The sequence below is a fragment of the Peromyscus maniculatus genome, chromosome 3, assembly GCF_049852395.1.
Source record: "Peromyscus maniculatus bairdii isolate BWxNUB_F1_BW_parent chromosome 3, HU_Pman_BW_mat_3.1, whole genome shotgun sequence".
Taxonomy (NCBI): Eukaryota; Metazoa; Chordata; class Mammalia; order Rodentia; family Cricetidae; genus Peromyscus; species Peromyscus maniculatus.
In genome coordinates, this window is record NC_134854.1 from 50,103,086 (window position 1) to 50,117,482 (window position 14,397).

Below are 14,397 nucleotides of genomic sequence, written 5' to 3' on the forward strand. Positions count from 1 at the left end.
TTTCAGAGTTTGGAAAATTAAAATATATACACCATACCATAGATACATAGTCAGTATTTCAATATGCAACTTCTTTGAATTCTGAAAAGGCTGATTTTTGTAATTACACATTTATTAGTAGTTATGACCATCATGGGGATACCTGTACAAACTAAGACTGACATTGCTCCAGCCTAAGTCTCTAGTAAAATGAAACAGAGTTTTGCATATTACAACATAAGACATATTACAGATATACCATACAACCCTATATGTCAAGCAATTATAGAAATATCTAATTGTACCTTAGAAGATATGCTTAATAAACAAAGTGAAGTAATAAAGACCCCCAGATATAGATTGCACAATGCTTTATTAACTTTAAATCTTTTAAATGTAAATGAGAACAACAGTTAAGGAACAACACCTGCAGAGAAACAGTGGAGAGTAGAAAAAAAAACTACTGAATTAAATCAGCCTGTATACTTTAAGATGTATTGACATCAGAGTAAAAACCAGGATATGTGTTACATTGGGAAAGAGATTTTGCTTTTGTTTCCACAGGAATAGAAAATCTATGGATACCATCAACACTGCTAAAGATTAGATATGAACAAGAGAGACCTCTTGATTAGAAGAGATGACAGTTCATCAAACAGCATGACCATTCAGTCTAAACTAACTTATAAGACTAACAAATACCTTTCACTTGATCAACTATAACTTGACAAAAGGGAAACTCCATAAAGTTAGGGTAGGGGCAAGGTTTTGTTTCCCTTTTCCCAGGAGAAAAAAATATTAAACTAAGGAATCTAAAGACTACTGAACAAATGAGACATATGAGGAAAAAGGACAAATCATCCTGAGAATATCTCTGAAGAAAAAGAGTAATAATATGGATCATTTCTAACAGAATAAAATTTCATAAAACTTTCAAATGTTTGCTTCTGCTCTTTTCTACAGACATACAAGGCAAATGGTCTTTTTGTGGTCCCAGCTCAATTAAAAATTAAAGCTGGTTTTAGAAATGGTACAAGGCTCTCTCCTTCTCAACAGAACCATGCTTGTTAAAAGAGAATCCAAAATCTCTGTCTCCTGTCAAAACAGCCACCTGATATGGGACAGAAAAAAAAAACAAAACTCAGGGTCTATTCTAATGACAATAATATCATAACTTTGGATTTATTTTGATCTTTAAAACTTTTTTAAGGTATAAATATTATCTCAAATATATATGTGTATATATATACATATATATATATATATATATGTTTAAATCTTCTGTTGTGATAATAATGGTCATATAGAATACTAATTCTAGAAAAGGATTCATCTAGCTTCCTGTACATGATTTCAGGCTTGAGTCTCTATAAAGTAACTAGAAATCAAGTAGGTGTACTCTAGATGTACATAACAAATTGTGGTCCTTTATCCTCTTTGAGATCTGCTGCATATGACATTTAAAATGTTTAAGTTTTATGCAGTGAACCATAACAAGGTTGTGGGTCCTAGATCAACAGCTGGATTGCTGTCTATCTCCCACCACAGGGAAGCTAGCCTGGTTACAGAAAATTATTGGGTCCAGGCTCCATATCCTTCACTACTAGAAGACCTGGATGAGTGAGAGAAAGGTGATGAACACAGTTTCACTTCTTTTGTATCACTAATTCCTGACCTGCCCAAATGTGAACAAGAACACACACAATCCTAAACCAACATCCATAAACTGCTTCCAAGGCCTATGATGACTATACCCTCAAACCAAGATCATGAGTAAAATCATTACTCCTCAGTTTATGTATCCATAATCGCTAATAAAATACCAGGAGATAATGCTTTTTCCATGCTTTATGTTTCTATTTTATAACCAACACAATTTAAACAAATAATAACATCTCTATCCATAGGAAATATGTTGTTTCTCACAATAGAAAGAAAACAGCAAATTGAAATCTCAGACAAGTCTTAGGGAAAAGTATTTAATTGTAAAAGACACAATATTACTTTAAAAAAGCAGGTGAAATGCACAAGGCTGTACTTATAAAGAAGACACATTTCTAAGTTCCCAGGGGAAAAGGGTTCCTGTGAATTGTGTCTAGATTTCTGGAAACCTTGAACCTGACCTTTGGTCTTTCTACAGTGTGCTTTCCTACTAGAAGAATGCATAGCCACCAGCTGGAGTTGTTACTTCCATTCCCATTACCTTTATGGAAAACTGGGAGGAAAGGGGATGTGGAAACTTGATGCTGAATCACCTTCCATCAATCATAGAACAGAACTCTAAATTTGTGTTTTTGTGTGTTCAATGATATCACCCTTTTTGGCACTGTGGTCCTGGATGTTGAAGCCAAAACTAGAGGTATAAATAGCTGTGAAGGAAAAGCCTTCATCCTAGTACCTACTCCAGACACACTGAGAAGCCATGAAGATCTTCATCTTCTTTGCTTTCCTGGGAGCTGCTGGTGAGTCTTTAAAGGAATGTTTCACAAGGATTCTATCATACATGCAAGTTTGTGATTTGTGGGTGGGAAAACAGTAAAGGCCATTTTGAGTACATACTCCATGTGCAAGGACCTTCAAGTGACCCACCAACACTATTTCCTACACTTATGTGTTCTATGGCTTAGTCAGGAAAAGAAAGGACACATGACCCAAGTGTGTGCCTTCCCTCTCTATAGGGTAGTGTAAATAACTGGAATAACTGTCTGCTCCAAGAAGATGGTGAGAAAATTAAATCCAGAGTCCACGGAAGATTAAGGTCTGCTGATTTACACAGAGTTATTATAACTACAAGAGATATGCTATTACCCACAGATTAAAAACATTAGACCCTGTCTCTCAAAATTGTTACTAATGAAATCAGTCTTTTATTATACTGTCATTCAATAATGAAGAACAAAAATTTCTTTTTTTTTATCAAAATCTCTAAATTTAAAACTAAATTCTTAGGATTCAAATGGTTTTTGGTTTAGTAAATTTTCTTATATTTGGAAACTTCACCATTAATTTTAACTCTTGGAATGTATGGCCCAGAGCGATTCATTACAGTCTTTATAACAAAATTTGGGGGCAGGTATCATCAATATAAAGCACATAAAATTATGGAATTCAGTATGAATAATAAAATATTATTTTCCAAAACTAGGAAACCAGTCTTCATTAAAAATGCTAAATGTATTGATATATGTCCAGTAGATAATTAGAATAAAAGGAAGTTCTAGGAAGAAAATCATAGGATGGTGATTAAATGATGTATAAAAATTGTATCCAAAAAATTAACTCATTCAATCTTCATCTGTGTTAGGTATTGGTGAAATTATTATGGCCACTCCACGTAGTTAAAATGAAGATTTATTTAGTGGGTAACTTACAAAAAAGGGAAAGGTAGGTCATGGGGTCTGAGGAAGGTGTATCGAAGTCCAGCAGTGTTCTCTGGAGGTCTGCTCATTCAATCTCCACCATCTAGGGTCCAGGAACAGGGAGAGCATGCTGGCCCATTCAGATCTCAGGTCTCTCCATGCCTACCTTGGCCCTGCCTTGTAGATGTGACAGTTGCTAAAGCCTCAATGAGGGTTGGAATTTCCAGATCAAAGCTGGAATGGTTACCCACTACAGTTAGGTATAAAGAAGACTAAAAAATAAATTAAAGTACATTATCTGGCCTGGAAAATTGATCCTTATACAGGTGTTTGCCCCTAAGTCTTAGGACTCAGAAAAAACACTGGGAGCCATGCAATCAACAGATGGAGTGGTCACTTGGAAGTTGTTTTTATCCTCCAGAAGGGCACTATGCTACAGAGAGAGAGAGAGAGAGAGAGAGAGAGAGAGAGAGAGAGAGAGAGAGAGAGAGAGAGAGAGAGAGAAACAGAGAGAGAAACAGAGAGAGAGAGAGAGAAACAGAGAGAGAAACAGAGAGAGAGACAGAGAGAGACAGAGACAGAGAGGGACAGAGAAACAGAGAGAGATACACATATAGACACACATATTGCAATGGTGTGAAGATAACCTTTTCAAGTTTAGATTCTATAAGCAGTGATATCAAAAGAGTACTGCTAAAGTTAGGAAATGATACCTTTAAAATACTACAAGCATATGTTACTCAACAAGAAGGTACATGTCTTTTCTGTACAAACATCATGTAGAAGACTAAGTTTGAGACAAGTCTTGTGCTAATGATCCAAACTCCTTCCTCAGTTGCTTTCCCTGCTGGTGGTGATGATGATGACAAGATCATTGGAGGCTATGCCTGTCCAAAACATTCCATTCCTTACCAAGTGTCTTTGAATGACGGCGATGGCCATCAGTGTGGTGGCTCCCTCATCAGTGACCAATGGGTACTGTCTGCAGCTCACTGCTATAAGGGATGGTAAGGGAACAATACTCAAATTCCTGTAACCTAAGGCCCATCAGTCCTCTCTTACCAGCTCCAAGGGGATGGCCCTTTATAAATCTGTACTTACAGGACACACCCTAGGGAATCCTCTATGCTGTACATTGGTGGTAGGGCATAATACTACCTTAACTGCATAGTCCTTGTTGGACTAAATGGTTTAAGAAGATAGTGTTTGTAGCCGGGCGGTGGTGGCGCATGCCTTTAACCCAGCATTCGGGAGACAGAGCCAGGTGGATCTCTGTGAGTTCGAGGCCACCCTGGGCTACCAAGTGAGTTCCAGGAAAGGCGCAAAGCTACACAGAGAAACCCTGTCTTGAAAAACCAAAAAAAAAAAAAAAAAAAGAAGATGGTGTTTGTGTTCTTATACTCTGAACTTTGAGCATGGAAGAGAAACAGCTCAACAGGGATACTCAGAAATCCTTAACCTTTTCATGCAGGAGCCTTCAGGTTCGCCTCGGAGAACACAATATTCATGTGCTTGAGGGTGGTGAGCAATTCATTGATCCAGAAAAGATAATCCGCCATCCAAAGTACAACAAGACCACTGCAGACAATGACATCCTGCTGATTAAACTGAAGTCACCTGCCACCCTCAACTCTCAAGTGTCCACAATCTCTCTGCCTACATCCTGCCCATCTACAGGTGCTCAGTGCCTTGTGTCTGGCTGGGGAAACACTGTGAACCTTGGAGGTAAGTGTCAATGACTCTAAGTTCCATGTGCACAATGTGAAAGATGAAAGGTATACTGGTGGCCACTTGCCCAAATACTCACTGGGAGCCATACTCCCAAAAGTTTTCAATATGGGTGACATTGAAATATACTCTCTAAAGTCCAGAAGACTGCTTTTCTGAGACAATGTGGAAAACACAACAAGAATAAGCTATTAGCAAGATGCTGAGGTATTTAGTGGGTGTAATCAGTGATGTGAAGGAAGTGAAAGTTCAAGTGAGAAGTAGAAGAGATGCCCAAGTTTTTGTTTTTCCCTGAGGTATCTACCACTTGGAGGAAACCGTGTTTCAGTATTAGAAGTCTAAGCCATTGATGATATTGTCATGAAAAGAACAGCATGTTAGTTAAAATTAATAAAATCAAACACCTTCTAAACAAATCAAAAGTACTTTTAAATGACAAATGTTTAGCAAATTGAAAGAATTATAGATTTCATGGAAGATACAGAATGTTTTTCCATTTTTGCTCACAACAGGCAAATACCCATCAATCCTTCAGTGTCTGGAAGCCCCTGTTCTTTCTGCCAGTTCGTGCAGAAATTCCTACCCAGGCATGATCACCAACAACATGTTCTGCCTCGGCTTCCTGGAGGGTGGAAAGGACTCCTGTGATGTGAGTGTTCTTTCAGTCCTTCCCCAAAACTTGCAGTCCCTCTGTTCTCTTCTGTATATTTTTCCTGGCTGAGAAGCCTATTCATATGTCTGGAAGATTTCATGCTGGATTACAAAAGCCTGTGATGAAAAACAAGAGATCAAACAGGTTTTCTCATTGTGATATTGATGGTTAAGCTCAATGGTAAAATATGTACAGAAGATGGTGTGGTGTAAATATCACATAAAAACAAATTTCTGAGAAGCTGTCTTATGGGATGTGACCACTCTGGCAGGACAGCAAGGATTACAGAAAGTAGTACCCAAAGCCCTCAGGTTCTCCTGACCTTGTGTGTCAATTAGGAAGCACACAGTTATGGAGAAATGGTGAACAAGGAAAGGAAATGGACAAGTCGATAGACATGGAGTCTGCATTGCTCCTCAGGGTGTCAATACCTGCCACACAATAGCGTCTTGATAAGGGGAAACCCTCTTGAAGTCCATTTGTTCACATCAGCATAAGCATGTGATAATGGTTTTTTCTTTCTGACCAGGGTGACTCTGGTGGCCCTGTCATCTGCGATGGAGAGATCCAGGGCATTGTCTCCTGGGGTACAGGCTGTGCACTGAGAGGCAAACCTGGTGTCTATACCAAGGTCTGCAACTACCTGAGCTGGATTCGGGAGACCATGGCTGCCAACTGAGCTTCTTCCCTTATGTGAATCACCAGTTCCTTATCCATTTCTCTTTCCTCCCCCTCCTGAAATGACGTTAGAATAAATACATTTTCTCCTGCTCTGTCCCTGTGAATGTTTTATTCTTGCATTCTATTTTTTGATGCTCTCTGAAAACTTATTGCTAAATTAGAACAAGGTCAGAGAGTTGAGAATAGTGTAAATAAATATTCTATTGACAATAAGGATTTACTTATGTCCTTCCTTCTATAGTGTGTGAAATATAGGGGATACCGTCTTGAATGTCTTATAATTATCAGTATTTTTTCCAAAATAACTATTAATGCCTTATTAATATTTAAGATACAATTTGTTTTAAGACATAGCTACCATACACACCTGTTCAGACTTGATTCATGGTAGATTGTATATTTATAACTTAAGACAGATACCTAAAACTGCAGTTATTACACATTATCAAGTTATCCAAGTATTTTCTTTGACAAACTGAAATTCAGCATGAACAGTCCTGATGCCTTGTGTCTTTTATGCCCTAAGACACAGTGCTGTGTCTTACTTACTTTTTTCTTAATTTTTAAAAGCTGAGAATCTCTATGGTGCTTAGTGATTGAAAACTCAAGATGAAGAAATTCTAAGATTTTTTTTCCCAGTTGCAAAAATGTGTTTGCCTATGTGGATGTGCATGCATATAAGCCAGGTGCCTATAGAGGAAAGAGGTGTTAGCCATCTTTGTTCTGCATGTACTGGTATTTGAGAGCTGACTGACATGATTCTGGGAACCAAAGAGACCACATGTCCCAGCCAGCATAGCAATCTAAGTCTGAGAGATACTGACACCTTTAATGCTATTTTAGAATGTTGCTAGGAGTCTTAGTTGGTGTCATCCTTATGGATTCCTGGGGATTTACCTAACACCAGGTTTCTCCCTAGCCCCCTAATGGGTCCCTCTACCAAGATATCTCTTTCATTGTTCTCTGTCTCTGTCCCTCCCTCCACTCAGCCATCTCAGTCCCTCCTGTTCCCATCCACCATCCCTTCCTAGAATGTTTATCACACTTAGAAATATAAAATACAGCCAGGCAGTGGTGGCGCATGCCTTTAATCCCAGCACTCGGGAGGCAGAGCCAGGCAGATCTCTGTGAGTTTGAGGCTACCCTGCTCTGCAAAGTGAGTTCCAGGTATGGCACAAAGCTACACAGAGAAACCCTGTCTTTAAAAACAAAAAAAGAAGAAGAAAGAAAAAGAAAAAGAAAAAAATATAAAATACAATGCCCAATCCTCTATTTTCTAGGCTCATCAATAGTTAAAATTTGAAGTCCCTTTATGGGCTCTCTTCTTAGGAGATAGCAAAACAGCTGGATCCTCCTTCACAGCCACAGTTGCCCCACTAATCAGAAAGCTGACAGGTTAATTTCATGTAGCTCTGCTTCTTATCATTTTCTCAAGAAATGTAATGTGGCCCTCAAATGTATCTTTTAGATTATCTAAAGCTTTCTGTTGGATATATAAGCTGTGTAGAACAAAGAAAGGAGAGAACTTAGGAGAAATAAATAGGATGACCATCAGTACATGTGTGAGTCTTATTCCCTCAGATAGATAAGAACTGTTCCTAAGCCCTCACTACTCTGACGCATTCTTTTTATAACCCTGGAGCCATTCTGGGAGCTGGTCTCTCAGGCTGCATTAGGTGCATTGGATTTCTTCTATGGTAGAAACTCTATAACTATTATCATTGATAAAGAAACAATTCTGAACCGATCTGACAAGAACACAGACTGATTCCACCAGTACTTGTTATGTGCTGCAAGTACATCACCCTACTACTTTGGTCCCTCATATTCACCTCTTTAACGAGTTTAATCAGCCTCTCACATAGCTGTCAGGAAAATAAACTTATACAGAGAAATAGAATGCACTCATAGCCTTACCCATGGAGAATGCATTTCAGGACCTCCACTAAATACATGACAAGTTAAATTGTAAAAATATCACAAAGAATTTAATTTTTTATATATAAAATAAAAGTTTAGTTTATAGCTATTAAAAGTAAAAAAGCAACATGACTAACTGTTGATAAAATGAGAACAACACTATAATGTATTGTAACCATGTTGTTTTGCCACAAGGTCACTCTATAAAGCTGAAATTGGCCTTGAACTGGTGATGACTCAAATCCTTTTTTTGAACAATTATTTTTATTAAGAAATTTTTTATCCATTTTACATACCAACCAGATCCCCTTTCCTCCCTCCTCCTGCCCTTCCAGTCTCCCCCCTCAATTCACCCCCCATTCCTTCCTCAGACTGAAATTTTTAATCTCCCTGACTCCTCTCAGATTCAGAGACTAAAAACATGTGCCACTGTGAGTGGCCAAAGTTATTTCAAACTTAAGAATTATTTTTTTTCTAGAATTTTACATCCATTAATTTTCCTTCTTATCCACAGATAAACGGATCACTGTTTTCAGGGACACTGAAACTCCATCTAAGTGGGATTTCTACATCCCTTAAACTTGACAAGGTTTAGATAATTGAAACTTAGTATCATTACTTTGCTTTTCCTCTTAATCTACTATATTTTAAATAATAAAATGATAACTTGCACCAGGAGAACAATCTGTCCCATTAATAATGACAATTACCATGACATATCAGAATTACTCTAAGACAAAGCAGCTGATATACCAAGAGTTCTGTCCTTATGATAATCACTTGTAAAATAGTTCACATGTCAGTAAAACAACTATCAAGATATTTGCTGAGAATCTGGGAACTTTTAGCTGTTATCTGTGAGCTCATACCAATATGTTTTAGGAGGACTAGTTCCCACCAGGTGGCTTTGCAATTTCCATTGCCATAACTTTCTGGGATAATGTTAATTAAGTCTTGAATTATGCTCCACTTGTCATGGAATAGTTTTTTTTTGTAAGGATTCCTTCTTTATTCTCTCAATGTTGCTCTTATAATGTTTCTTTTTTATTAAGAAACTTTTTATTCATTTTGCATACCAATCACAGATCTCCCTCTTCCCTCCTCCCAGCCCTCCAGCCTTCCCCCCTAGCACAAACCCCATTCTCTCCTACAAGAAGGTAAGGTCTCCCATGGGGAGTCAGTAAAGCCTGGTACATTCAGTAGAGGCAGGTGCAAGCCTCTCCCCCTGCCTCCAGGATGTGTGAGGTATCTCGCCATAGGTATTGGGCTCCAAACAGCCAGCATAGAATAGGAATCTAAATTTAGTTTGTGACTTTCCAGTGAAATCGGGTTTTTGGCACCTGAGACCATGGGTGTCATTGATGGCTGTGTGTGGCTGCATTTCTGCTGAGCTGCACCTGGCCTGGCTCCAGAGAGTTACACCTAGCCCTAATCCATCCTTCGTTTAATAGATCCCTTTTGTTTCTCTAGCCACCCTATGTGATTCTTGTCTGAGAGTCTCCTAAGGATACAAAGCCTATGAAAAACTTGGTTTGGGGGAAACCCAGGAAATCTTGCTACCTGAGAAATTGAGGAACTTGTAATTGGCATTGTATTTTAAGAAGCTCCTTTCAGGTTGTTTTGAGCATATGGAAATTAACTAGCTAAACCATAATGGAGAGAACTAAAAATGCCTGAGGTGAAGGGAAGGTGCTTCAGTCCTTCCAGACTGGACACCCCTGCAGCCATGAAAGGCTAGATTCATTGTTAAGATGCCTCTGAGTCTTCTTTCCACCAGATACGTGTGAACCCACACACCTGTGCCATGACAAACAGCAACAGCTGTGGAGAAAAAAAAAAAAAAACAGTCTTATTGCCTGGTCCTGACCCAGTGAGCAACCATGAGGATATTCCTCTTTGTTCTCCTGAGAACTATTGGTGAGCCTTTCAAATTAATCTGCAAGTGTCAGAATTGTAAGTTTGTATTTTGTGCTGGAAAAATCAACAATGCTCACTGCATGTAAGGGCTGAAAGCAAGAAGCTTAAAAGGCAGAGATGGGAGTGTATAGTACCCATGCCCCATGCTTTTTTTTTTTTTTTTTTTGTTTGTTTGTTTGTTTTGTTTTGTTTTCGGTTTTTCGGTTTTACAAGACAGGGTTTCGCTGTGTAGCTTTGCGCCTTTCCTGGAACTCACTTGGTAGCCCAGGCTGGCCTCGAACTCACAGAGATCCACCTGCCTCTGCCTCCCGAGTGCTGGGATTAAAGGCGTGTGCCACCACCACCCGGCAGTCCCCATGCTTATTAGAGATTAAATCACTTGATAGTGTTGTACCCATTTCTCAAAACCCCCAGAGACCATCAAGGAGCCGGTTTCTGATACAAGCACATAAGGGTTCTTTTATTCAGGTTCAACCTGGGCCACCACACAGCAGATGTAAGGAAATGTGGCAGCAGCCATGAGCCCAGGTGTAAAGAGGTTTTATAGTGAAAAACTGCAAGCTGGGAGTTGGCAACTTGGGATTGAGTAGAAGGGATATGAGACAAGGTGACTTTTTGAAACTATTGGTCTAGACTTTAGGCAAGGAACCACATTTGAAACCATTGGGTTAGACTTTTGGTGGGGAACCACAACCTGCTGAACAGGATTATCTGGACTGCTCAGCAGGATTACCTAGATATCTTCAAGGGCCATAAACTGCAGACAGGATGTCTGCAGGAGCATACTGCTCTGTGTCTGTTCGAGTTGTCATGGCACATTCCTGAGGTCCTTCCTGGAACTGAGTACAGCAGGTGGTCTAAGATGGTGGCCCTTTCCCTAAGATGGAGCCTGTAAAGTCTAGACCTTCACAATGGTGGAAATTCATGGCATCAAGAATTGATTCAGAAAGGAGGCCTTATAAAGAATCAAAAGGTGTTTTAAACGTCCATGTTGATTCCAGGAATTTATAACAAAGAGGAAGAATAGTACACACACACACACACTTCCACTGACTTCTAGGATGGGCCTGTGATCATCAAAGCCTAAGTGCCCTGAACACTGAAGGGGCAGTTATTTATCCAAGAAATCCCAACAGATGAAAATATTTTATTTCTCATTGATAAAAATCTTGGTCTGTGCTTTCAGATAACTTTTTAAGTGAAATCTCTATAATATAAACTCACAAGTCATACAGTTGTGATAAACAGAGATGAGTATATTTTTAATACTACTGAATTAATTTTTAATGCTACTAAAATTTTATTACTAAAATTTAATACTTACCTTTCCTATGTAAAACCAGTAAAAATGTAATGAATTTGTATCCTGGTCTAGAAATTTCTTTCCGAAAATTATTTGAAGTATTTGATAGGAAATCCAACCACGCCCCCATGGCCACACATGCCCTGCAGGACACTTAATCATTTCTGCCTAGTCATTTCTGGGTCATACATCCTACATAACCCAGGCCCTGCAGCTGCATGGTCGCATAATCATGCAGCACGACCACGTGATCAATGCACATGTGTGGAATAGCCATGTGGGCCTGTGTGCACAGCCTCGAACTGGCCCTTAAAAGATGGGCCCCATGTTCCCCCTCCCCCTTCACACACATGTTCTTTCAGCAGGCCTGATCACATCTATCCCTTTCTGCTTGTCTTAATTAAACTCGTTAGTGGATTCTGTTATGTTTTAGGACTTTTCCTTGCAGGGTAAGAGCACTGCTAAAACCATCAGTGTTGAATAATAGAACTAACATTTTTAAATTAAATGTATGTGGGCTGTAAGAAATCTTAAAAGATAGTGGGAAACATGAAAATGCTAAGTGACTTGTTTGATGTTAGAAGGATAGTCAGATAATAATTTTAAAAAATCAAGTAGATTTTATCTCTCATTTGTGTTTGTGGACAAAAGGGTATTGTTTCACTGAGACAAGAATTTCACCTATAGTTTGTTCAGATTATCCTGAAACTCACTATAGACCTGTTAGTCTAGAACTCATATTCTAGAATTCATAAATTGCCAAATGATATGGCTACTTATTCCAGACTCCAAGAAAGAAGTTGATTAAATAAAAAAATCAAAACTATGATTTCTTTATAGAACAGAATAATCTCTTATGGCTTTTAAAAGTTTCCTTTTTATTAACATATGGAGGTACCTTTTCCATTTTAACATTTTTATCAACTATTACAAACATACACCAGGAAAACTCCTGGAAGGTTTTGTGTGTGTGTGTGTGTGTATGTGTGTGTGTGTGTGTGTGTGTGTGTGTGCTGGAGTACTCACCTGTGGATGTGATGACCAGAGGTCAACTTTGTATATCTTTTTCTGTCATTTTGTACCTTACATTTTTTTTTGTTTTGTTTTGGTTTTTCGAGATAGGGTTTCTCTGTGTATCTGTGTAGCTTTTCACCTTTCCTGGAACTCACTTTGGCACTTTGGAGACCAGGCTGGCGAAGAAGAAGAAGAAGAAGAAGAAGAAGAAGAAGAAGAAGAAGAAGAAGAAGAAGAAGAAGAAGAAGAAGAAGAAGAAGAAGAAGGAGAAGAAGAAGGAGGAGAAGAGGAAGAAGGAGAAGAAGAAGGAGGAGGAGGAGGAGGAGGAGGAGAAGGAGAAGAAAAGAAGAAGAAGAAGAAGAAGAAGAAGAAGAAGAAGAAGAAGAAGAAGAAGAAGAAGAAGAAGAAGAAGAAGAATCATCATCTGTGTTCAAGGTGCAGAATAATGAATAATCAAAAAGATTACCTAAAGCCAGTTATATTAGCTACTTTTCTCACTATTGAGACAAAACCAGACAGGAGCCACTTAAAGAAATATTCTTTTGGCTCATGTTGAAGAGGGTATGGCCAGCCTTGGCAGGGAAGCTGTGCTTGGGATAGCTCATAATAGTGGTAGGAGGGTAAGGCCAAGGGCTCTATGATGCCGACAGTCAGGATGCAGAGTGCTAGAGCTGATGCTCATCAGGCTTTCGCCTCTCCCCCTTTTGTTCAGTCTGGATCCCTACCCCATGAAATGACACCACTTGTGGTTAGAGTGAATCTTCCTTCTGCAGTTAAACCCCCATAAAAATAACCTCACAAACAAGTCATCAATAAAAGTTAACCATCACATTGATAGGTCTTGACTGTGTGATACAGGAGAGCATTATCATCTCTTTTGTCCTTAGCTTGAAATATAACTTCATGGTGCATGAAATAATATGATAGAACAATGTAACAGAGAGCTCCTCACTTTTCTCTCACAGCTTCCTTCCTCACTGAGGAGAATGATGATAAGATCATTGGGGGCTACACTTGTCAGAAGCATTCTGTCCCCTACCAAGTGTCACTGATTGCTGGATCTCACATATGTAAGGGAATCGCTCATTGCTGACCAATGGGTATTGTCTGCTGCTCACTGTCACCATGTGTAAGTAGCCAATATTCACATTTTTAAGCTCTAAAATCACTTTATCCTCTAGGCTTAAATTTCAGTTTGGCCAAAGGCAGAGTTATGCTTGATAGATAAAGTGTTCTGATCCTATGAGACTCCTTAGTCATCCCATGGTTTTATTAGGTCTGAAACAGAAAAAGGTAAATCTGTACCTGGGTCTCAATCTGGAAGGTGAAGAAGGGCTTTGAGAAAAATGTACACTGGCTTTCTCTTTCGATGTGATGCTGAATATTATGGGTAAAGGGCCAAAGAGCTGATGCTGGGTAAACTGTAAACCCCAGCGGCCTTGTGCTGTGGGGTGGAGTCCATATGTAAGAGACAGAGCTTGTGAGTCATATTAGATCTCTGCGGTCCTCACTCTTTTCTGCACCCTCCCATACAACAACTGCAGAAGAAAGAGGTGGACACAAAAAACGAACAAAGTAATACAGATAGGGATACTGAACGAATCGAAAACTGGACTTTAAAGGATAGTCAGTGCTTTGTGGAGGGTCAATGGCCTGCACACATATTCTGGGAACATGGAAGAACATCTTGAATCCCTTTATTCCTCAAAGGATAACCAAGTCTAAATATCTTATCTTTGTTGTTCCATTTGACTCTCTCTGGTAGCCCTGGTCTGCAATGGACAAGTCCAGGGTATTGTTTCCTGGGGTGATGGCTGTGCTTGGGAAGGGAAACGTGGTGTCTA

General features: G+C 39.1%; 1 protein-coding gene across 1 annotated transcript; it reads left to right on the top strand.

The window, feature by feature from the left end:
- Positions 1 to 2,401: 2,401 nt before the first annotated feature.
- On the top strand, positions 2,402 to 6,397 carry LOC102907011 (trypsin-4-like). The gene is made up of 5 exons (XM_042273129.2): positions 2,402 to 2,441; positions 4,174 to 4,345; positions 4,810 to 5,063; positions 5,579 to 5,715; positions 6,248 to 6,397. Exons 1-5 carry the CDS (start codon positions 2,402 to 2,404, stop codon positions 6,395 to 6,397), a joined length of 753 nt encoding a protein of 250 aa, XP_042129063.1.
- Positions 6,398 to 14,397: the final 8,000 nt, after the last annotated feature.

What these genes read in the sequence shown, in the direction of transcription:
- LOC102907011 (XM_042273129.2), top strand. Translation starts at nt 2,402, where the DNA reads ATGAAGATCTTCATCTTCTTTGCTTTCCTGGGAGCTGCTG. An exon ending in TGCTTTCCTGGGAGCTGCTG is followed by an intron (nt 2,442 to 4,173) that starts GTGAGTCTTTAA and finishes CTCCTTCCTCAG; the next exon opens with TTGCTTTCCCTGCTGGTGGT. An exon ending in GTGGAAAGGACTCCTGTGAT is followed by an intron (nt 5,716 to 6,247) that starts GTGAGTGTTCTT and finishes CTTTCTGACCAG; the next exon opens with GGTGACTCTGGTGGCCCTGT.